Here is a 23,387-nt window from a genome sequence, read left to right as displayed (position 1 = left end):
CGTAGTTACTGCTACCTACATACCTACGTGCCAATCTTCTGCTTAAAAGTCACCCACTCACCCCCACTCCTCCTCCGATAAGTAACATAAGTATGCCCCCCAACATCAACCGGCAGAAGAACCCTAACATCCGAGACCCTCGCCTCGGCCGGCACCTTTGGCACAAGCAAATCCTCATTCCGAGGCAGAATATACCCGACAGACGAATTGACGGAGACATCGCCAGCATAAAAGCCCCCCTCTTCAACCTTAATAATCTCCTCCACAACGTCCGCCAAAAGCGATCCATTCCACAGGCCTTCCCGATGCGGCGCAGCCCTTAACGCCCTCACAGCCTGCCGTCGGATCCGCGGAACACGGCACTTGATAGCCGTGTAATATACAGGCGGGATGTACCCCATCTCAACGGTGAACCCGTTCCTAGTACAGTCCAGTGACTGCATATAGTAGTTGACTATGGAGGATTTTTCAAGAAGGTCTAGTAGAGAAGCTTCTAGGATCGTATTCATGTCTGACACCTCCTTGAAGTTCTGGAAGGTGTCTTTCACCTCGTCGGATGCGCTGGCTATCTTAGAGAGATCATTTCCGTGGAATGCTGTTGCTGACCAGCTTTTCCATATATCGAGGAAGCCAGTCATTATCCTGATGAAGTTCTCCACGAAGCCGTCGAAGATCAGCTCGGATTCCGCTTCGTCTGGCAAGAGGCAGGCTGACGCCATCATTGTGGCCATTTCGTGATGCACCCGAAGGAGGAGGTACCCGGTTTGGTCTTTCCCTGATAACTTGTTGGTTTCGAGGTGTGCGACCGAGACAGTGTATGTTTTACGCCAGAGGAATAGGTCTGCGAGGATTTTGCTTTGTGTGTTGAGCATTTGTTGGTTGCCGGTTGGGGTCTGGGATGTGTGGTGGTTGTGGTAATGGTTTTTTAGGCAGTGGACTCTGTTCAAGAGGTCGTCTAGGCTGCGTCTTGCTTCTAGGAGGGAGGTGAATGCATAAGGGAGACTAGCGGTTTGCGGGTCTGCTGTTACAAGATACATGTGTGAATGCACATGACCGAACATGGCTGATTGAATACCTAGTCGGGAATAGGCGTCGACTAGGGCGTTGTAGGCGAAATCTTCTTCGGGGGGTACAATGGTCGGCACCATGGATGATGGAGAACGTGTTGCGGATATATCGGAGAGAAGCTTCATGCCATATTGGAGATGTGCACACCCCATTTGATACTGTCCGCGCATGTATTCTAGAGTGATAAAGAGCATGCATGTAATCAGCGCTACCCGGAGAGAATAGCTATTGTTGGTTGTATTGGTGCGTAGATGTTGAATTGCCTTGTTATATTGCTGCAGAGTGAAACGCTCCACATCATATTTATTTAGCCCGGTGACATATCGCTGCTGGAACCGATGCGTAGAGGCCAAGGCAATGACAGCATGGCGCGCGGCGGGTTCTTGAGCGCTAGCTTGAAAAATTAAGGACTCCCAGAAGTCGGAAGGAAATAAACCAGCGAACTTCCTTGCAGTTCGTTTGATCAGCCAGTCGAAGCACAGCTGTTCCTCGTGGCCGAGGTTGCCAGCTGGAACTGGTGTGCAGTAAACTGATAGAGCCTGGCTGCTCTGTGGCTGCCCATATGGAGTTCCGCCTCCCCCCAAATTCCATAGCCGTCGCAGACTCGGCTGGTTGATACACAGCGTCGGCAAGCTGGTCGGCCTTCATCACATTTGACCCGGCGGATCCTTAACCCAATTAGGCAGAGCTAAAATGAGCATGGGCAAATACTTACTTGCAGGTTTTGCAGCCTGTTTTGGACTTTTTGCGGAATGGGACTTGTCCGTGCATATCTGCCGTTGAGGAATAAGGCAACAATGCAATCTCGGCTGGCTGAAACACAACACAGGTGGGGTCAGCTACGAACAAGAAATATCAATTGTGGATAACCTTGGAACCCATGCCAAACGTACCAATGGGCGGTGGTGTGCTTGGCATGGATCGGGTTACACGGAGTGGAACTGATCGGAGTTAATCCTTAACTACGCCAATATAGGATTGGTGCGCTCGGTTTTAATGTATTTTGATTGGCTAAAAGGTATTAAACGGTCTCCACTTGAGCAATTAACCTTGGAAAGTATATCGCTTCAGGGCTGTGAATGACGTCCATTCTAATGCACTCAGCCTGTGGATAGACTCAATGATCATTGGAAATTAGGATTGAGGAGACTTTTTGTGCTACGTGTACAAATATAAAAAGCCCCGCTGATTCCTGGTTTGTCTTTTTTCCCTTGCAATATTCCAATTATATTGCTCACTTCTTCTCATCTGGGATCTCTTTATCATTTCAGCTATGTCTCTTCCAACTAGATCCCTTGGCCGTAATGGCCCTCAAGTCCCCGCAATTGGTCTCGGACTCATGAGCCTCGGTAGTGTCTATGGATTTGCCGGTTCCCTCGAAGACAAGGTAGCTTTCCTCGAGCATGCCCATTCGATCGGTGCGCGATTCTGGGATACAGCCGACATGTACTTTGACAGCGAGGACGCAGTGGGGGAGTGGGTGAAGAGGTCAGGAAATCGCGATGATATCTTCCTGGCTACCAAGTTTGCTATTCAATACGACGCCGCCACAGGTGGTCAAACAGTCCGCTCTGACCCAGAGTATGTCAAGACTGCTTGTGAGAATAGTCTGAAGAAACTTGGAGTTGAGACTATTGATCTTTACTACTGTCATCGGGTAGATGGCGTGACACCCATTGAGAAGACTATCGAGGCTATGGTTGAGTTGAAGAAGTAAGTCACACCCCATTGGTTTAAGAGGCCCGAGAACTGATAAACTATCAGCCAAGGCAAAATCAAGCATCTTGGATTGTCTGAATGTTCAGCCGCAACTTTGCGCCGTGCCCATGCCGTTCACCCCATTGCCGCGTACCAGGTGGAATACAGTGCGTTCACCTTGAACATTGAATCGTCCTCCACCGATCTTCTGGCTACCTGCCGTGAACTTGGTATCACTGTTGTTGCATACAGCCCCGTTGGCCGAGGTCTCTTGACTGGACAAATTCAATCGTTCTCTGATATTCCCGAAAATGATTTCCGCCGCAAGCTGCCCAAGTACGCGCAGGAACACTTCCCGAAGATCCTTGAACTAGTCCAAGGGCTGAAAGATATTGCCAATAACCACGGCAGTACTCCTGCCCAGGTTGCTATCGCATGGCTTCTTGCTCAGGGCTCTGACATCATCCCTATTCCCGGAACAAGATCTACCAAGAATCTTGATGAGAATATCCAGTCCGTCTTTCTTCATTTGACAGATGCGGAGCTGCAAGATATCCGAGAGTTGATCGCGCGGACTGAGATCCCTGGATCGCGGTATCCTGCTGGGTGAGTTTGTACTTGTAATCCATGTCAACTTGTTGCTAATATTATTTTAGGATGATGGACAGCGTGTTTGGTGATACTCCGCCACTCTAGGTCTAGCAGAGCCTCTTCTAATTTATATTGATCTACGATGTTGTGCTTTTGTTCAGTGTAGCATACTATACCATCAACATGAAAGCTTTATACCGAGTAGATTTATTCAAATTGCACCTGATATATAAGTACCCACCCGGGAACTCTCGCGTGACTTACTGATTGGCCACTTTGAATACATTACAAAGCCTACACGTCGTTTTAATTGGCTACTATGAGTACATAGTTTAGGTAACTCACTGTTAATTGGTCAATTTTAGAATACACCAAGGCGATTCGGAAGAGGATCTCTAACGAACGACCTACGTAGTTAATATATAGTTAACTACTTGTTTAGGGAAGCACAAATGCTAATTCTTTGGGTATCTGAGAGCCCTAGAGACTTCACCGTGCTGTGTATCTACCACGAAGTGGAGTGGGTGTCGCATAAAATCGCATTTAGAACTAAACCGATCTCGTTGTGCCTAACCCGAGCGGACTGATAATTGGCCACTTTGAGTACACCTTCAGTCTTTTGTTCTAATTGGTCACTATGTGTTCGGTTTTATTTCCTACCATTGATTGGACACATCCAGGACATACCAGAAAGGTATATTATGCTTTATTTGTTTCGTTGCGCGCTCTTTAATCAAATTCTTGTTCATTGCCTCTGCCGTTATCCCCGTGGAAGACATAGAAAAGAAAATTACCAAAAAAAACTTGCAAAGACTGCAGCTTACTGGTATCAAGCAATTGCATTCTCCCCTTAATATTTACAGATGATTCCAAGACTTGAAAAATGAACCACCCAGAGACGATGGCACCAGTTTCCAAGCATAGTCCATCCACGATGGATGCTTCGGACGCCTCGTATAAAAAAGAGACACTCACTGGCAACGAGTACTCTTCTACCTCCGATGTTGAAAAACTATCGCCGCATATCCCCGCAATAGCCGATCTAGCACCTCTCAACATCGAAATTACCTATCCCGAGGGTGGTCGTGATGCTTGGTTGGTGGTATTGGGTGCGTGGTGTGGCTTGACCTCGTCACTGGGTATCTACAACACATCTGGTGTGTTCGAGGTCGTTATATCTAAAGTGATATTACCGGAGGCTTCTTCGTCTACTCTTGGCTGGATATTCTCAGTCTACGCCTTCGTAAACTGGGTCTGCGGAGTACAAATTGGACCGACCTTTGATGCCATGGGCCCGCGTGCACTGATGGTCGCCGGGACTATTTGCACGCTAGTTGGCATTTTCACTCTCAGTGTCTCCACAGGTAAGATCGGTTCTCATTTAATACCACATGCAATTGTCCGTGCTCGTACACTTTGCCGATATACATGTTCGATTGCTAATGGTGATATAGAATATTACCAGATCTTCTTGTCATTCTCTATTATGACCGGCATCGGCTCATCTCTTCTCTTGACCCCATCAATGGGCTCCGTCGCTCATTGGTTCATGGAGCGTCGCGGTCTCGCCAGTGGTATAGCATTCATAGGGGGTGGTTTTGGTGGTGTTCTCTTTCCCCTGATGATACAATCACTCCTCCCTCAAGTTGGCTGGGGATGGTCGATCCGAATCCTCGGATTTGTGCTTCTTGTACTCTGCGCTACCAGCGTGGCATTTTGCCGAAGCAGAATTCCTCCCCGAAAAGGAGCCGAAACAACTTGGCGAGATACATTGCCAGATTATAAAATCTTCCTGGATGGAACAGGAGCCATGGCACTCACAACCACCGGGGTCCTTTTGACGGATTTGGCATACTTTATCCCGATTACTTACATACCACGGTACTATATCGATCGACAGGATCTGTCTGACGAGGAGGCCCTGACGGGATCGTCGGCATTTGCATACCAGCTTCTCGCGATTCTCAATGCTGCTTCGTGCGTTGGCCGATACGTGGCGGGCGACATGGCGGATCGATTTGGCCGATACAATACCATGATTGTCTCGTTGTTTTTCTGCACAGTATCAGTTCTAGGTTTTTGGTTACCAGATATCCTCGCACCAGGCCTCGATTCCTACGCATTACTGGTAGTCTTTATCCTACTGTTTGGGTTCTGCAGCGGTTCAAATGTTAGCTTGACACCAATATGCCTGGGCCAGCTTTGCGAAACTCAAGAATATGGGCGATATTATGCGAGCTGTTTTACGGTGGTATCATTTGGAGTACTGGCAAGTATCCCCATTGCCGGGGGTCTTTTAGATGCGGTGGAGGGCACAGGGAAAGAAAAGTATTGGGGAGTCGCTCTTTTTGCTGGACTCAGCTATGTGGGCGCTCTTTTGTCTTTTCTATGGGTCAGGATCAAAGTGAAGGGGAGAGATTGGAGAATAAAGTGGTAAAATTCTAGGGTTTCGTGGCCTCAAAGACCATAAAAGGCTCGTAACAATGTATTAGATCAGTCATGACTCTCATATACTGGGACAAATGTTTAATGCAACACGTTTCCGAGACTGTTTCCCTTGATCATCATGATGGTCCCTATCTTGCCAATATTCACCAATAACCTTCTTATATGTGAATATGAGTGAAATAGTACAGCACCTTCCTCTTCCTCTTCTTCACAGTACGAGATGAATAAAATCACGTCAAAACTGCTTCAGATGCATATTGGCAAACCAAACCACCCGCTCTCCATTTGAGATTTCTGAGCGTAGAGCATACATGGCTTAGCATCTGTTCTAGCCCAGGTTGGCCTTGGGCTGGGATCCTTAATCCATCCAATAAGCACCTATACTCCCGCCACGATAAGCCTCCTTAGAGTATCATAGCTGTCCTGGGCCGTACCTATCAATAATCATGTAAGGTACTGGTGGGCCGCTGCACCAAGGCCAGAGTAGGTATAGCGCTCGGCCGAGAGTCTATAATTAGATATCTTAAAAGTTGCTGATGTTCTTGTAGATCCCAACCTACCAATAGGTGAATTTGGACCTCGAAACATCTATAATAATAATATTGATGATCGCAGGGAAGAGACCTGTTCCCCCCCGGGCGGTGAGTCTCCATGGCAAACCTTAGAATGCGCCACCTCCGCAATCTCGGGAAGCCCCGAGGTCCCGGAGAGTTAACCTTCGAAGTATTCCAAGGGGGAAAACCTACTAACGTCATCCTATGTCCCTATATTCCGATGTAAAAATATAGTCCTCTCATTATGCAAGCACAACCTTCGACATCGGTGGGTCCCGATCAGTTCCAAACTTCCCATGCTCGTTGGCGCGCCCTCACACACCGCACTCCTTCCTCCCACTCTTCCTTTCTCTACGGCGTCAAATCTACCAAGATCTACTGCCGCCCGACCTGTCCCGCACGCCTTGCTCGAAGAGCCAATGTTGTATTTTACGACACAGAAGACCAAGCGCGATGCGATGGCTACCGGCCATGCAAGAGATGTCAACCAGATAATGCGAGCTTCGTTGGAGAGAGGGAGGAGGTTGTCACAAGGGTTCTAGCGCTTTTGCGGACTAAGCGGGATGATCATGATCAGACAGTGAAGCGAGGCCTGAAGGAGTTAGCACAAGAGGTCGGTGTAACGCCGAGTTATCTTTGCCGTGTGTTCAAGAGGACGATGGGGCTTACACTAGGCGCGTACATGAGAGAGTTTGAGAGGGAGGTAAGTGAGGGCAAGACAGAGAGGGAGGTTCAGTATCCCATCACCATTGGATCTGGGATGGTTGATCCGGCGACAGAACTCTGGACGTCAGAAATAACGGCAGGGAGTCCTGTGGCATCCGTTGAGGGTTCAAAGGAAGAGTCGGCAGAGCAGCAGGTAGGAAATGTTGCGGAGGCTTTGGACTTGAACTTCGATTTTGACGAGTGGTTCTGGGCGAGAGGCTTTGTTCAAGAAGACTTTTGGGATGAAGGCGCCTTGAATGATAACTTGAACGCAGATGTTTTGAATGATGGCGTGCGCAGATGGGATATATAAGGTGGTTGATATCGTTTGGGTAAATACTACGTGATTTTCACGATTCGCGTGCTTTCTTGTATACTTTAAAGGTTTCTTTTTTACCTAGCGTCTTCCTACCACCGTCGACTAACATGACCCTGTTTTTGGTCTTCATCTTTGACATCCGTCACATTCATGCTTACATTTTGGGTACTTTTGGTATTTAATCAGTAACCTCGGGAACGTCTAATTACCGCGTATAACAAGCATCGTATAAGCACATAAGCACCTGGGCATGTAATAAGCACTCACCAAGCATTTAATAAGGCTATTTACACGTGATCAAATGTTCCTCTACATCTGAACCTGTGCTGACATCTATAACTGGGAAAGTTGTACTCGTACACCGTATAAAAATACGAATCTACAACATAGTCTCAGCCTCGGCTTAAAAAAATAGACCGAGAACCCAAGCAAAATACAGTATCTCGTATACAATATTAATTGTCACCCCTCGCATCATCAAAGGAAACGCGGCAAGTGGGTCATATTATAATACCTTGTGGACGAATTGTTGATCTTCTTTACAATACATTCAGGCGACTATTACATTTGGCTCACTTGGCACCCCTTCGGGGGCCAAGGACCGGGGCGCGGAAACCAGCCTCCAATAAATTAGGGGAAACCCCGCGCCACTAAGAAAAAAAATTAAACACGTCACGGTCCGTGTGTTTTCTCTTCTTCTCAACATATCAGATCTTCCCAATGAGGTCATGTCCTCACTCAGCAATTCCAGTCCAGGGAACTGGATTACCGGCAGCTACACAGGCAACAGTATTGGTGTCCGTATCACGATCGCAACATTTGTTGGAGTCGCATGGTACAACGTGATCGAGCTAGTCGTGCTCATCTTCCTAACCTTCAAACGCTATGAAGGCCCCTATTTCTGGAGTATGCTGGTAGCCAGCGTTGGAATTCTCCCATATTCGGTCGGCTACTTGATCAAATTTTTTGGTCTCACAACTGCAACTTGGGTGCCCGTCACGCTGTTAACAATCGGCTGGTGGACTATGGTAACCGGCCAGTCGTTCGTGCTATATTCGCGCCTCCACCTGGTGATCCAGAACTTGCGCGTACTGCGCATGGTGAGAACTATGATCATCTCAAACATTTTCCTGCTGCACATACCCACAACCGTGCTCACATACGCGGCCAACTTCTCCAGCTCTGCTGCCTCGGTTGCGGGGTACGATGTCATGGAGAAGCTACAGCTGACGGGCTTCTGCGTGCAGGAGGTTATCATCTCTGGGTTGTACATGTGGGAGACAAATCGCATGCTGCGCTTGAATCAGGACCATGTTAGTCGCAAGACTATCTTGCAGCTGCTCGCCGTCAACGTGGCTTGTATCCTCATGGATATCGCGTTGATGATTATCGAGTTTAGGAACTACTATATCTACCAAACGACCCTCAAGGCCACGCTGTACAGCATCAAACTGAAACTCGAGATTGCAGTCCTCGGCAAGCTGGTCAATATCGCCCACCAGCACATGTGGAGATCTTCGTCTTTTACTACTGGCGGCGGGCAGTACCCGTCTTTCGTGGATCCGAGCCGTGCCTTGCACGATTTCAGCCATGCAGACTCTTTAGCTACCAGCTCGGGATCCAAAGGCCGCACGTCTGGAACTGAAGCCATCGACAGTGACGTTCGATGAGCTTGGGTGTGTTTCTACCTCTCTGAAAGGTCCTCTACCAAGCCAAATGACCAACTTGGTCCATCCCACGATATTGCGATATCACCTTGCTGTGCGTGGGGCGATCACTATCTGAAGTGGTCTCACTCGACTGTCGCCAATAGCGACGCAACGGCCAGCATTCGCTTCGCGCCTGTCGCTCAAGCTTTGACCTCCTCGCTGAGACTGAGGCTTAGCTAAATCGGTAATTCGCCATGGAATACCCCGCGCTGCCCCGCCTACATTGAGTCATTCCTCTGAATGAGCGAAAGCGAACAAATTGGCTGCATGGAAAGCGAATGTATTTTCGACCATGCTGGAATGCCCCCGGCGCAAGCCCGGGAAAAACTAGAATTTATCTTCATCCAGCAGAGATAGACATATCGAAATGCCATAGTCTCATCGCTCTGAGACTACTTTTGAAACATGCCGAGCCTTCTGGTAAAAATAAATTTCTACGACTTTGGAAAAGTCATCGCTGAGCGTAGATGTTTGGGGAGGTACATTCTGGCATATGCAAGACTGGTCGTCTTTCTGTAGGGCCTAGGCCGTTTATACATTGCGTAAATTAACAATAGGTTGGTCTAGGAATTTGCTGCTATGGAGTATACTGTAAGATAAAAAAACATTGGAAATGAGCTAATCACCTTGGAAGACATCCATGGATGTTATTTTTCCAATAATTTAGCCATCTTTGCCTTGTTTCTTTGTTAAGCGAGTATAGACAAATAACTACGTGTTACGAAATGCGATAGTTTGTAGTCCCAAGGTCTAATTGTTCAGGAATAAGTAACTTGAATTTTTCTCCAAAGGTCCTTTTTAACCTGGTTTCCACACACCATTTTACGCCATGTAGTCAAATCGGCAGTATAGTTCCAACCGAAATTGCCCTCTTCTAGGCGAGCGATGTATCTCCAGCCCGATATTAACAAACTCAGCCCCAATAACGTCATTTTCATTTTCCAACCGAAAAAATCCCGAAGAAAAAAAAACTCGAACGAAAAAGTCCAAAATTCACGTTTGTGTCCTTTGCCGATCCGAGTTGAAGCGCCTACAACCGGGCCGGTGATGTCGGGAGTGGGGGAGATAGCGGATAAGGCACACACAAGACGAACAATTGAAGTGAGAAAAAAAAGAAAGGGTATATTTGTCTATGTATCTATAGCTATATCTATAGCTGTATCTGTATATTTATAATTTATAAGTCCAAAAGAAATCTCAAGATCCCTTTCGACCACCAACTTGATCATGCAAGTAAAGCCGGCCCTCTGTGTTGACGAAGCCGCCAATTCCGAAAGCGGGGATAATACGACACATGCGGAGCAGTGACGCGCCAATCCAGTCGCGACTGACACGACTGATTCGTTCTTTGGTCGGCATCACCTGTGGCCGGTTATATAGATCCAGACCGAGTAGGTGGATTGGTGTGCTGATGAGTTGGATAGAGGCTGGGATAGCGAGCTGCGCAATCAGGATCTTGAGGTATTCTTGAGAGGCGATAGAGTCCGGGATTGATGCCGAGACCATGGCGGGGAGGCTGAAGGAGCCAAAGATTGTGAGAGCATCCCGGACGAGGAAGGCTGAGTATGTTGCTACTGGGATTCGAGTGCGGCCGATTGAGCGGGCTGTTTTAGGGGCTGAAGTTGTATTGGAGGTAGAGGTAGAGGTAGAGACAGAGGTAGCGGCAGAGGCAGAGGTGGGAGTTTGAGTTGGAGTTGGGCTTGGTGAGGTTGTGTTGTTTGTGGCTGGCACAGAGGTGTTGCTGTGACCGAATAATTGGGCGAATTTGACATCCTTCCAGATTCCCACTGAGGAATTGACTATGAATGTTGAAGCGAAGGTGGTCATGCCAGCGATAGCATGATCGATCTTCGGGTACCACTTGCTCAGGATGGTCTCTGAGGCATTGGCTGTAGCGAAGGTTGCGGTGTAAAGGGACCAGACAAGTAGACTGGGTCGTGATGTTAAGAAAGTTGCAGGTTGTGTGAGGGAGAACCAGAGGTGTCTGCGGAATGCCGGGAAGAGAGGTTGGTTGTAGAATGATTTCTCGACGACGAGTCTAGGCGATACTGGTCAGTATATGGTGATAAGATTGGAATCCGACTTGGCTTACCTGTCAAAGATCATCACCGCAGGCGTTATCAATGTTGCTGATCCTGCAGCAACGACTACATCGGCCGCCAATAGTTCTGCCATCCGGCTTTTGGTGTGATGGATACCAAATGGCATGGCCTGCTCTTGGATTTGCTGTGTCATGGCTTATAATGTATGGTTTAAGCAGGCAATGCTATCATAATCTGTTCGTGACCGTCTGGCAGTCTGTTGAATTCGTGCCGTAGAGACACGTCCGGGAAAGATTCGGTAAAGCTGCAATATAACTGGACTGGTACTGTTAGATCAAATAAATCCAACGCGGGGCATTCCATGAGACAACTTACTGTGGATCAAATGTTGATCAATGGAACGGGTTAGGGCTGCGCGACTTAGGGTGCACTGGTAAATAAAAGGAGGGAGAGGAAGAGAGTGAATAGAAGAAGAAACCCCCTCCGTAGATATATACCCAGCACTCTTTCTATAATGTAATGCCAACATCTTATCGAGAAATCAAGCACCATCGACATTTATAGATCGCCGGCTCAAAAAGACAACGCGTCGGCCAAGCGAACCAATCACAGTGTCAACCGGGCCGGCGGCCGGTGGTTGATACGGGCCGGTGATTGGTGCAGTCGCCGCGCCGTGATCGACCTGATTAACTCAGGGACGAGTTTCTAGAAGTTTGGAGTTGTATTGGACTACTTCTTGAGGAATACGATGTCCAGGACAACGCGTATGCTTGCCTGAAATGGATTGATGTATGGTTCCTCCCCGCATTCCCCCGATCTCAACATTATTTCCTTACTCTATATTATTTGATGAGTTTTCCCACCCTTCTTTTCACCGACTTCTGCAGAGTGGGGTTACTCTTCGCCTTCAAAATCAGGCAGTAAACAGAGATATGGTTTCCGATCTGCATCTGTCCCTCACTAGTACAGCTTCGCTAATACGAGTAATGTACATGACTATGTGGAGAGATATAAGAAAGAGGGCTGATTGGCTATGAAAGCAACCGGGTATGTCCCCATTTCTATGTACTGTACTTAAAAAGGGCCAAATCGCAAATTAAAAATTTAGGAAAAACAGACCTGGAAATACTGACTGCATGAAGGCATAAAAATACTCCGACAAAAGCTTCGTCCATGTTTCTCCAATAGCCGGACATCGACAGATAAGAATGCAGAGGAATATGCATGAGATTACACTTCCACTTGTGCATAGGCCCTTTCGCTCCATGGTATTATGGCTGTTATCATTGACTATAAGTACCACATCCCATGTTACCCAGACTATACCCGCAGATAGTATGATACGCCAAATATTGTCGGGATACAAGTCAAGATTTGGGCATTAAAGATCGATTTCGAGTGATATTTCTGTGTGCGCATCACTGGGCACCAATACACCAGCAAGTGGATCCAATAGGAATTCCTCAACAGTTCCACTTTGAGAGTACCGACACCGCGGGGTTTAGGGTGATGTGTCACTGGGTTTCTGACTCATAGCCCGTTTCTACTACAATATACGTTGTATACCTAACCCGTGAGTTGAGAGGCAGTGCATCTCTTACTAAGGCATTTGGTTGGCGTCGTTTATAGATTGTTATCAGATACTTGTTTGCTTACCCACGGGCATAGGACCGACATTCCACTAGAAGTAGAGAATTGAAAATAGAGGGACAGCTAGGAATCACTCATATTTATTTTGCCCAGCAAAAATAATATAAACTCATTCGGTATTGCTTGTCTAAGTGCCGCAGTACGTATTGTGTTCTAGTACCGGCCTCTTGAGCACTCTATTCTCGAGCGACCTCGGTCCATATCTGAAATTAATCATTTGACAGTCAAGTTGAACCAGAGCAGAATACCTTACAGTGATGTCTAAGCAGATTCTCTTTCAGTAGTTTGGGGTAAAATTTATTACTACTATGTGACGCTGGCCCTATTGCCTATACCTTCGTTCTCACCTTTGTACAGCATATGAGGTTGGACTAATCTAGCCTTTTGGGATATCGTGAGCAGTTTCACAAACTGCTCACGACTTTGGACTGTAAGAAATTACCTGATCAACGATGTATATGAAAGGTTAGATGTGATTGCTTATTAGAGATACTTGTTTGGGGAATGCGTTTCCTGAGGGTTATACCACACAGACCAAGGGCTCCAGAGAATTATTTGGGATCATCAGCAAAAGAGATGGTAGTGGGGCACCAATAGCCTAGTTTCTATGGTTTTACTGACTGATATGCCTTTGACAGCTATATCGTTGACTGAGGAAGGTGGTGCTCTGTCAAGAAGGTCTTGCAAAGAAATAGGGGTTGGGAAGACTGGGAGTATCCCCTTTGGAATTTGGCATTTATCAAAGGCGAGGATTTGAATGACTACATGGGAACCCTGACATACAGATAGAGTGATTGCAACCCAAAAAAATCATTTGAGATTTTCATCTGTGATTGTAGAGCCGTGTGAATTTCTATTCAGAGACCGATGGAACTTAGAGTTATTATCTCACTATGTTATAGTGTCCTTTAAATCACGTAGTTCGTGACTTACCCATAATATCTGTTAGGTACCTGAGGTCTTCCACAGTTGGAGAACCGTGGATATGTTCACTCATTCCGTAGACTAACTCCGAACGCTAACTCCGCATTTAGATAAGCCCAGAACCTTCTCCACATTAGTCACATGGCGATTGTTGCCAGCGCGTTCTATCAGATCGCATACTCGAATCTCTAATTTATCCCACGCATTCTCCTTTTCCTGTGTCATACTCTCAAGTCCAAAGACCAAGCACAATTATGCCTCCTATAACCGTGTCCAAAGGGCGCAGCCCCTCCCGCGACCCAAACGAAACCTTCACGCAAATGGCCGACACAGACCTAGAATCCATAGGTCGGCACTGTCAATACGAATACTGCGGACAACTAGATTTCCTCCCCTTCCGTTGCGAATCCTGCCGCAGCACATACTGTCTAGACCACCGAACCGAAACCGCGCACCAGTGTCCCCGCGAAGGCGAATGGGCCCGTCGCCGCAACGGAACAAACAACACCAGCCAGGAAAACCGCAAAGCCCCCGAAAAGCCATCCATCTACAATACCGACCAATGCGCCCACACCCAATGCAAAACCCTCATAAACACCCTCAAAGACCCCGCTGTGCGCTGCCCCCAGTGCAACCACCAATACTGCCTGAAACACCGTCTCCGTGAGGAACACGACTGCGCCAAGATTACCCCGCTGGGCGCACGCCAGCGCAACGCCGCTTCGTCGAATGATACAATCAAGTCTATGTTCGCGCGCGTGCGCACCTGGGGCCGCGATAAGCAGAACGCCGCTACCAATGGGACCCTACTACCGGCTCTACCTAAGTTGAAGCCTAAACCGAATAGTCCGGCTGCGCGTGCGGTTGCTGTTAATGGCCTCAAGCGATCGGCTAAGGGAGATGCTTCGATTCCTGCGGATAAGAGGCTGTATTTGCATACTGTTGGTACGGCGGAGACGCAGGCTGCGGAGCCGCCGGCTGGAGATTTCTTCTTTGATTCGAGGTGGAAGGTTGGGCGTGTACTTGACGATGCGGCGAAGAAGTTGCGGGTTCAGAATTTGAATAATCGGGTTGATGGGGAGGATTCGAAGTTGCGGGTCTTTCATGTTGAGTCTGGAGAGTTCCTCGAATTCTCGGAGGCTATTGGTGCTGGGAAGGTAAAGCAGGGTGACACGATTGTGTTGCTACGCGGCGCTGGGGCTGTTCTCGGAGGCGCTTGATGCATTTACTTGCTCTCCGTTTGATAATTTTTTTGTTGCTTTTTGCTTTTCGAAGCATATACACAGCCTGATACACCTGGAAGCATGTTTTGCTCCAATGCATGGGTTGATTTTCTGTACATGTAGACTCGGAGTTCGAATGCATTTCTATTTTTTTGTCTCAAAATATAAGGCCTGTGTCATACAGCACAGAATTTGGTATCATACAAACATCGTAACTCGAACAGTGCCGACAAACTGGAAACCAGAAAATCTATATAATTTAAACGCTCATCTTCATTTTGATGATCTTGTGAGGCTTGTACCCAATGACCTCAAACTCATCCTCCTTCCAGCCATCAACGACCGCGCTGCCCCGGTCATCACGCTTAATACGCAGCTCAGGGAACTCCGTTGGTTCGCGAAGAAGCTGCTCATTAAGTGCATCGATGTGGTCAAGATAGACATGGGCATCACCCATAGTGTGAATGAGAGTTCCGGGATGAAGATCCGCAGCATGTGCAAGGATATGAGTGAGGAGAGCATAGGACGCGATATTGAAGGGCACGCCGAGACCCATATCACAAGAGCGCTGGTACAGCACGCATGATAGGGTACCCTTTTCTGATGGACGGCCAGTCTTTTCATCAAGTTTCATACCAGGGGGGAACGAGACGTAAAACTGGGCAAACATATGGCACGGGGGCAGAGCCATCTTTTTCAGATCGGCGGGGTTCCACGCGCTCATGATAATGCGGCGATCGAAGGGGTTGTGGATGAGCTTGTGCACAACATCTTTGAGCTGGTCGACACCCTGGCCGGTGTAATCCGTCTTGGCGTCGACGTACTCGGCGCCAAAGTGCCGCCACTGGAATCCATACACGGGTCCTAGGTCACCTTCTTCGCGGTGGCCGAGGCCGGATTTATCTAGGAACTCGCGGCTTCCATTTCCGTCCCAAATCTTAATCCCGGCTTCGGAGAGTGGGAGAGAGGAGGTGCAGCCAGAGATGAACCAAAGAAGTTCGGCGAGCACGGCGCGTAGGAAGACTCGCTTCGTGGTGAGGAGGGGCAAGACGGGGATTGGCTCGCCGCCTTCTGGGTTCGGCTTCGAGAGAGAGAAGCGTAACTGCGGTGGTGCAAAAATTGATTGCGTGCCAGTACCAGTCCGGTCGGGCCTGTGCTCGCCTTCGGAGAGGATTGTGCGTATCAAGTTAAGATATTGGTGCTCTTCGTGCGAGGGGTCGTGTGGCGGCGAGGATGCCACAGGGGCTGCGGCGACTTGGTCTTGAGTCATGGTGTAGATTGAACTAGCGAGGAATGGGGATACCAGGCTGTATATTGATACTGGACGGTAGAGAGCCACTCAGTGTGTCAAGTGGACGATTGAGAGGGGGGATCCTGGAGATCGGTGGATCGCGTCGACGCGACACGTGGTCACGTGTCTATTCCGTATTTTATAGTGCTCGAACCAACTTGTTCGAAAATTATCCAATCAACTTCTAGTTCGCTGTTATAAACATTAACATGCGCTGGGTTACTTGACACACAGTATTTGCATGAAATAATAGTATTCTTCCCTTAAGTATTCAGTTTGATACTAACATACAGAGGAACGAACCCCTTCGAAACCCACATATAAGATTTCAACAAACCACTATAGATACTGTATATAGTATTTCCAGCATTACTTTTGAATATAGGTTGGTGCAACAATAATAATAGTTCAGGAATAGGTAACTCATGTCTTATTTTCAGTAAATATTGATGGGATACACTCTATTCAGTCAACTTAACGCCGCTGGAACTTTGGAATGGATGCACCCGCTTTTCTGTGTCATGAAGTAAAATCTCTCGTTATCTTTTTCTTCAATACACTTCCCATTTGATCAAACAGTGATCATAGCGTCATGAATCTGCCAACAAGTCCACATTAACTCCCCGCAGAGCACCTACCGCCCACTCAGGGAACTTCGATTTATCGCCTCCATAGATATCAGAGAAGAACTTGCGAAGGAAAGCCGGGTATTGGTCTTCAATAATGGCTTGTCGGATTTTGCCCATCAAAGTCAACATATAATGGACATTGTGGATGGTCAAACTGTAGAATTATTAGAACCGAAGCAAGATATTATGGCTAGTGCTCACTTACAGATGAGCGCCGACGGTCTCTTTGGCTGTAATGTGGTGCATGTATGCTCGTGTGAGCCCAAGACCACCTTGGTCAGTTGGACGACAGCAAGTGCAGGTACAGCCCTCCTCAACTGGACCGAAGTCTTCGGCGAACGATTTATGGCTTAGCTTCAGTGTTCCAGAGGAGACGATAGCGTCACCAAAACGCTAGCTGGGGTCAGTGCAAGAACGAAACTAGAGGGTTTGTTGAGTCATACCGCTGTCCGTGTCGGCCAGACACAATCAAACATATCTGCACCGAGAGCCACTGCTACAACAATATCCTCGGGGTATCCCTATTTTTTTGTGATCAGTTAAGGCAAAAAAACCAATTTGGTAAGACATACCACGCCCATCACGTATCTGGGTTTATGTTCCGGGAGAATTTCAGTACATGTATCCACTCTTTGGTCCGTCAGTTTCTTTGGTACTTCTTTTTGGCGAGAGTAGAAGCACATACACTTTGCAGAACTCCTCCTTCGCCTCACCACCAGATAGACCTCCAATGGCAATTCCTGGAGTATCTCGTGCTACCATCTCCTCACAGCACTGCTTTCGCAATTCGAGATCCAGACCACCTTGGATGATACAAAAGAGGTTTTGTCGCTCGGGATATTTATGCTCCTCAATGCACCGATCTAGCCATCGTACAGACCGATCCATAGCCTCCTTGATGCGAGCATGATCTGGCGAAGTGGTTGCAATCACATCGTCTAATTGCATAATAATATCGGATCCGATGGAATTTTGGAGAGAAATGGAGTGTTCGGGAGTCAGTAGCCTGGTAAAAGTCAGCATTTTGGATGCTCGGCTACAAGGTTTATTGCGAAGCCACCTACATTGGGGAGCCATCGTGCGGGCTAAGGAATCGCACTCCTTCCTCTGTGACCGTCGCCAACTCAAGAAGCGACACCATCTGGAAACTGAGTGACAAAAATACCCGGTTAGTAACATACTATCGATGTGCGACAGGAGAATAGTATATCTTACCCCCCACTATCGGTTAAGAGATTCCGATCCCAGCCTTGTAACTTGTGCGCTCCGCCGACTGCATCTAGTACCGCCTGACCAGGCTTCAGACCCAAGTGATATGTATTATTCAAGCACAGCATGCATCCTGTCTCTCGCAGCTGGTCGTATGTTAAGCCCTTGAGAGAGGCCTGTGTCGCGACGGGCATGAAGATCGGCAGAGGCACGGAGCCATGGGGCAGGTGGAGGGTACTCGCACGGGCCTTAGTTGTCTATTTATACCATAACACATAACACGTATCAGATATATGTTACAATAAGTTTTCAATGGCTGTCATGCCACAAGGACGTACCGAGCATTTGGCGTGACGATCGAAGGTTAATGCGGAGGGCATCGATTTGTGGGTGGGGGCGGTAGTGGTCGACATAGTTGCGATTGATATGGATGGACTCGAATATGATGTTTTACCGAGGCGCCTGGCTAGCAAACGTTGGCATAGCATGGGGAGGGGTGATTTGAGTGTTTGCGATGCGATCAGGAACACTTTTATCTGATAAGCTGTTTGTCTGGTTTGCACTCTGAGGCTCAGTTTTGCTTTTATACAACACCTGGCAACCCGCCCTCTATAAATACTTAATTTGGATATATTTGAAATTATTTGTGTATGTGAAGTCCTGAAATGCTCGATGGTTTCATGTTGAGGGTATTTTCGCCTCAGTTGAGACTCGATATTACCAATGAATCATGTTGCTCCCCAAAAAAACTAATCAATGCCTGCAAACTACTTGCAAAAAATATTATTAAATATTTGAAATGTTAATGATAGCCTTGTCGCTACCTATACTCTTTGTGTTGACCCCTTTTTGACATCCCCGATGTCCCTGGGATCTAGATGTGGAGATCCGGGGAAACCCCCGATCTAGGGGAAAACAAGAGACGGCAACCAAATCTCACCTAAACATGTATGAAGTGTGGATTTAGACTGGGAGACTAACACATTTCAAACACCAGATCTATTCCCGGAATTAGATATCCCCAATACCCCAATGCCGGTGAGGTGTCGGAGGAATGCCGAGTCGCCCTAGTGCGGGGGACAAAGCCCCCGGGGAAGCTAAATCACACAGGGGAAAAAAAGAAAGCGAAAAAAAGGACTGTGGTCCTTTCTGCTTTTCTTGTTCCTGACACAACTCTTTTGTGTATTTCCAAGGTTGCTTGGCAAAACCTTGTAAATATGGCAACGGAAAAATACATGCAAGATGTTGAACAAGCTTCAGAGGTATGTTTCTCTCCTTCCCCCTTGTGATAGAACTTACCAGTGTTGCGGTGTGCGAGCTTAAGAGGACTGACGGTAGCGCAGCTTGCCAGCCCCGACGTTGTCGACGATGCTCTCAACGCACGCGAAAAGGCCTTGGTCTGGAAACAAGATCTACGTATCGTTCCCTTGTGCGCTGCAATTTACTTGCTTTGTTATCTCGATCGCTCTAACATCGGTATATTTCCCGTCCTCAATGTCGGATAGAATTGAAGCTAAAGCATCTAGGAAATGCCAAAATTTTGAATTCGGATACTCACAATGATCTTCTCTCGGAAACTAATATGACTTCGTATCAGTTCACGTGAGTCGCAGCTTTTAATTAACCACGACAATTTAAAGCGCTGACTTACAAAAAGGATTGCACTCATGGTATTCCTGATAGCTTATGCACTGTTCGAAGTCCCATCAAACTACTTCCTGAAGAAGCTCCGTCCTAGTGTATGTCTAAACCAATCCATACACATCACCCATTCCCAACCATTACAATTCCACTAACAAACACCAGCGCTGGATCGCTTTCCTCATGCTCTCCTGGGGTGCAACAACAATGGGTCTCGGCGGCGTCCACAACTACGCTCAAGTAACAGGACTCCGATTCCTCCTTGGCGTAATGGAAGCTGGCCTCTTCCCCGGCTTCGTATACTACCTTACATTCTGGTATCGCAACTCCGAGCGATCCATTCGTGTGGCTTTGATTCTCGCCTCGGCAACACTAGCTGGCGCATTCGGTGGTGCTATTGCCTTTGGCGTGGGACATATGAATGGCGTTCATGGACTTTCTGCTTGGAGGTGGCTGTTTATCATTGAGGGCGCCCCATCGTGCGCATCCGCCGTTTTGGTCTGGTTCGTGTTGCCAGATTACCCGGAGACTGCTAACTGGCTTACCGCCGAGGAGAAGGAGCTTGCTGCGCAGAGATTGGTCTTGGAAGGATCTAAGGGTTCTGCTCAAGCTATGTCTTGGGAGGATGCTAAGGCTACGCTGACGGATTGGAGATTATATGCTCATTATGCGGTATGTTGTCTGTGCCTTTTTCTCTTGTCAAATTTCTGCAAGACTAATTAGCTAAAAGGTATACTTCGGCATCTCAACACCATTCTCAAGTCTTTCCCTTTTCACGCCTGCCATCACTGCTGGTCTGGGATACTCTGATCTCCGTGCTCAGCTGATGACCGTGCCTCCTTACGCGGTGGCCTATGTTGTGACTATAGCAGTGGCCTGGTCTGCCGACTACTTCAACAGGTAAATTCTCTTGTATTTTGAAGCATACCAAATCACTAACCTGAAACCCTTAATTTTAAGCCGTGGTCTCCATTCGGCCATATTCTCTTTCATCGGGGCAATGGGCTTCCTTGCCTCCGCTGTTCTCCCCGCTAGTGCATATCTAGTAAGTGACCCAATCATATGAAGCACCCAGTAATCCAATGAGAATCGTCATCTAATCCGAACCTCAGAGCCGCTATGGATGCCTCATAGTCGCGGCCAGTGGCGCCTTCGCCTGTATCCCACCACTACTAGGCTGGCTATCCTCCAATATCAGCTCAACAGCCGGCGCAGGACTCGCAATCGCACTCAACATCTCATTCGGTGCCCCAGGCCAGATCGTCGGTGTCTGGATCTACAAAAGCGACGAAGCAAAGATCGGATATCCAACCGGCCATTGGACAAATGCAGCATTGCTTCTATTTGTGACAGCCGGCTGCATTCTATTGAGGCTCTACTACGGGTGGCGTAATAGCCGTGGAGACGGGGCAAGAAATGGAAAGAGTTTTGCGTATTAGATCGGTAGGGCTGGAGGGTCGTGGTGAAGGTTGATAGGACTCGGCTTACGAGCTGCAAGGTGGACACGTCGTATATGAAGTTGGGACATACATCTGCGTCATAAAACAGATAGATACCTGAAGTATAGGTAATTAATTTTAATGACAAATTATGAATTCTCGATCATTTTTACTCAGTACGCAGTACGGACAGCAAATAGATAACTTCAGCTCCACATGTGCACTGTCTACATGAACAACACACGCAGTGAAGTGCAAGGTTTAGATCTGTATTCTACATGTCGGCGGAGTCTCTGGTGTCCCCTTGCATAGAATTTCAAATTTCAATCACATTCCAGATCCGCCTGGGTCCTATACATATATGACTTAATCAATAACTTACAGCTAATTAATTAATAAAAACATTCCACACCCTCTAGATCTAGCCGCACCCGCCACCCCCACCTCCACCATCTCCTCCTCCTCCACCTCCTCCACCGTCTCCGCCACCATGACCGCCACCATGTCCTCCACCCCCTCCACTATGTCCTCCTCCATACCCTCCTCCACCATCTCCGCCTCCGACAATAGGAGCACCGCTATGATATGCGCGACGCCCCCTTTGCTTTTTAGATGCTTCGTAGTTCTTGTTATGTGTGTGCTGACTGGAGGCATCATAGCCGTAGGATACAGGCCGTGGGGGCGGAGAGTCATATGCATCTCTACGCGATGAGCCAAAACACATAGTGGTATTTGGGTGGAAGGGCCTGTCTAGAGCAGGGCAGAACAGATAACAGTTTTGCTTTATATTTCTTGGGTATTTTAGAAAAATGCTTGGTTTGAGGTAGGTTGTCGATGGGTTGGCTATGGTGATGGAATAATTAATTTATATAGTCTTCCATTACCAAATCTTTGGTTTCTGCCTAGCATTGAAAATATATGGCCTCTTAAGTGGCATGGTTTTCACTTGCTGTCTCGTATAAATCGCTCGACATAGCCACCGCCCGAAAAAGGCTGAGTATAAATATGTGACCACATCAAGCAGTCTTGGCGATCACGCCTCGGGCGAGGGTTTGTATAATGTGCAATTCTAAGTGGTGATATACCAAATATAATGCTGGCTCTAATTACCGAGAAGATCTATTCTTGGATGTTTGCCTAGCACATCGAGGCCATCTGAGGTCAGCAAATGGGTTGGTTAAAATAGACAATTAAAGTTGCTAGTTATTAGAGTTCAGCGTTCCATGGTTCACTCCAAAGTAACCGACCAACATCCAACGTCGAGTCTACGGAGTACAAAGAACATTTGTAGAAATACATACTTTGCAACGACAAGTAATATTAATAATCGGGGTTTTAATACAATGTATTTGATTCATTTTAATATCGCTCATTTGGAATGCTGCCCAACTCGGCCGCTATGCATCGGAAATTAATGTTTGGCTACTCCGTAGACACATGGCCAACGCTGTGCGAGCCGCGGATGTGTAAGTTCGGGCGGGAGGCCAATGCGGCAAGAACTCGATGATCAACAACACCTCAAACGAGGGTAGACATGTACAACACCTTTTTCTAGAAAAGGACGAGTTTTTTTCCAGTCGGTGATCATGGACCATGGATTCATTAGTATGCCCGTCATTGGTCAAAAAAAAAAAAAAAATAATGAAAGGGAAAGGAAGAATTCACACATAAAAAGCTCTGTCGATAGATATTCTGTAATCGTATAATAGGAAACAAAGGAGAACAATCTGATAGAAACCAAAACCCCAACCATTACAGTCCCAAGCCCAGTGCCATCATATGTGATACCAATATAATAGATAACCCGGTCCAGTTCCGTGCCCGAACTTTCAAAATCCAACACAGCATAACAAAAAACAACAGATACCGAAGGAACTCCCTCTATCAGGTACATACACCCGATCTGAACCAAGGAAAAGATAAAACAACACAGAACATATCGAATAATGTAAATCAAATCCAAATCCAAATTCGAGACAGGTAGATGCCCGGAAAATGGAGGCTTTTGTCCCGCCTTAATCCTGTAACTCCCGCTTGTGACCTCTTGCTCCAAATCGCTTTCATCGCCACATTTGCCATATCGAATCGCATTTGAGATTAGGGCAATGCTATTTGCATCCACGGTGACACAGACACACACATGCATTTGTCCATAGCTCCAAGGGGATCGAAGCAGTAGGGGGTACTATTGCAAATGTCACCTTAGACTTGTCGGCAATGCCACAAGGTATAATTGCCATCTGAACC

General features: G+C 47.4%; 11 protein-coding genes across 11 annotated transcripts; 6 read left to right on the top strand and 5 right to left on the bottom strand.

Moving 5' to 3' along the window:
- Window positions 1-23: 23 nt before the first annotated feature.
- N7487_006426 (uncharacterized protein) lies at window positions 24-1,839 on the bottom strand (the record flags this gene model as incomplete). Its single annotated transcript, XM_056874173.1, has 2 exons — window positions 24-1,710; window positions 1,784-1,839. The coding sequence occupies 2 exons, from the start codon at window positions 1,837-1,839 to the stop codon at window positions 24-26; spliced, it is 1,743 nt and encodes a 580-aa protein (XP_056731893.1).
- Window positions 1,840-2,341: 502 nt separating this feature from the next.
- N7487_006425 (uncharacterized protein) lies at window positions 2,342-3,462 on the top strand (the record flags this gene model as incomplete). Its single annotated transcript, XM_056874172.1, has 3 exons — window positions 2,342-2,781; window positions 2,833-3,372; window positions 3,423-3,462. The coding sequence occupies 3 exons, from the start codon at window positions 2,342-2,344 to the stop codon at window positions 3,460-3,462; spliced, it is 1,020 nt and encodes a 339-aa protein (XP_056731892.1).
- Window positions 3,463-4,291: 829 nt separating this feature from the next.
- Window positions 4,292-5,794, top strand: N7487_006424 (uncharacterized protein; the record flags this gene model as incomplete). Its single annotated transcript, XM_056874171.1, has 2 exons — window positions 4,292-4,721; window positions 4,812-5,794. The coding sequence occupies 2 exons, from the start codon at window positions 4,292-4,294 to the stop codon at window positions 5,792-5,794; spliced, it is 1,413 nt and encodes a 470-aa protein (XP_056731891.1).
- Window positions 5,795-6,603: 809 nt separating this feature from the next.
- On the top strand, window positions 6,604-7,377 carry N7487_006423 (uncharacterized protein; the record flags this gene model as incomplete). The annotated part of the gene is made up of 1 exon (XM_056874170.1): window positions 6,604-7,377. One exon carries the CDS (start codon window positions 6,604-6,606, stop codon window positions 7,375-7,377), a length of 774 nt encoding a protein of 257 aa, XP_056731890.1.
- A 734-nt stretch (window positions 7,378-8,111) lies between these two features.
- On the top strand, window positions 8,112-9,053 carry N7487_006422 (uncharacterized protein; the record flags this gene model as incomplete). The annotated part of the gene is made up of 1 exon (XM_056874169.1): window positions 8,112-9,053. The coding sequence occupies one exon, from the start codon at window positions 8,112-8,114 to the stop codon at window positions 9,051-9,053; it is 942 nt and encodes a 313-aa protein (XP_056731889.1).
- A 1,236-nt stretch (window positions 9,054-10,289) lies between these two features.
- N7487_006421 (uncharacterized protein) lies at window positions 10,290-11,327 on the bottom strand (the record flags this gene model as incomplete). The annotated part of the gene is made up of 2 exons (XM_056874168.1): window positions 10,290-11,130; window positions 11,185-11,327. 2 exons carry the CDS (start codon window positions 11,325-11,327, stop codon window positions 10,290-10,292), a joined length of 984 nt encoding a protein of 327 aa, XP_056731888.1.
- A 2,635-nt stretch (window positions 11,328-13,962) lies between these two features.
- On the top strand, window positions 13,963-14,928 carry N7487_006420 (AN1-type zinc finger protein; the record flags this gene model as incomplete). The annotated part of the gene is made up of 1 exon (XM_056874167.1): window positions 13,963-14,928. One exon carries the CDS (start codon window positions 13,963-13,965, stop codon window positions 14,926-14,928), a length of 966 nt encoding a protein of 321 aa, XP_056731887.1.
- A 262-nt stretch (window positions 14,929-15,190) lies between these two features.
- N7487_006419 (thymidylate synthase) lies at window positions 15,191-16,201 on the bottom strand (the record flags this gene model as incomplete). The annotated part of the gene is made up of 1 exon (XM_056874166.1): window positions 15,191-16,201. The coding sequence occupies one exon, from the start codon at window positions 16,199-16,201 to the stop codon at window positions 15,191-15,193; it is 1,011 nt and encodes a 336-aa protein (XP_056731886.1).
- Window positions 16,202-16,812: 611 nt separating this feature from the next.
- N7487_006418 (tRNA-ribosyltransferase family protein) lies at window positions 16,813-18,548 on the bottom strand (the record flags this gene model as incomplete). The annotated part of the gene is made up of 8 exons (XM_056874165.1): window positions 16,813-17,005; window positions 17,057-17,244; window positions 17,295-17,372; window positions 17,424-17,481; window positions 17,537-17,857; window positions 17,916-17,999; window positions 18,067-18,317; window positions 18,399-18,548. 8 exons carry the CDS (start codon window positions 18,546-18,548, stop codon window positions 16,813-16,815), a joined length of 1,323 nt encoding a protein of 440 aa, XP_056731885.1.
- A 729-nt stretch (window positions 18,549-19,277) lies between these two features.
- Window positions 19,278-21,140, top strand: N7487_006417 (uncharacterized protein; the record flags this gene model as incomplete). Its single annotated transcript, XM_056874164.1, has 8 exons — window positions 19,278-19,322; window positions 19,404-19,536; window positions 19,587-19,662; window positions 19,718-19,799; window positions 19,867-20,373; window positions 20,432-20,601; window positions 20,662-20,746; window positions 20,814-21,140. 8 exons carry the CDS (start codon window positions 19,278-19,280, stop codon window positions 21,138-21,140), a joined length of 1,425 nt encoding a protein of 474 aa, XP_056731884.1.
- Window positions 21,141-21,463: 323 nt separating this feature from the next.
- Window positions 21,464-21,864, bottom strand: N7487_006416 (uncharacterized protein; the record flags this gene model as incomplete). Its single annotated transcript, XM_056874163.1, has 2 exons — window positions 21,464-21,491; window positions 21,572-21,864. The coding sequence occupies 2 exons, from the start codon at window positions 21,862-21,864 to the stop codon at window positions 21,464-21,466; spliced, it is 321 nt and encodes a 106-aa protein (XP_056731883.1).
- Between the last annotated feature and the right edge of the window lie 1,523 nt (window positions 21,865-23,387).

Source organism: Penicillium crustosum (assembly GCF_028827405.1).
Source record: "Penicillium crustosum strain IBT 35664 chromosome Unknown utg000002l_segment0_segment0, whole genome shotgun sequence".
Taxonomy (NCBI): Eukaryota; Fungi; Ascomycota; class Eurotiomycetes; order Eurotiales; family Aspergillaceae; genus Penicillium; species Penicillium crustosum.
Note: the sequence above shows the minus strand (reverse complement) of the source record. Positions and strands in the feature narration are given on the sequence as shown.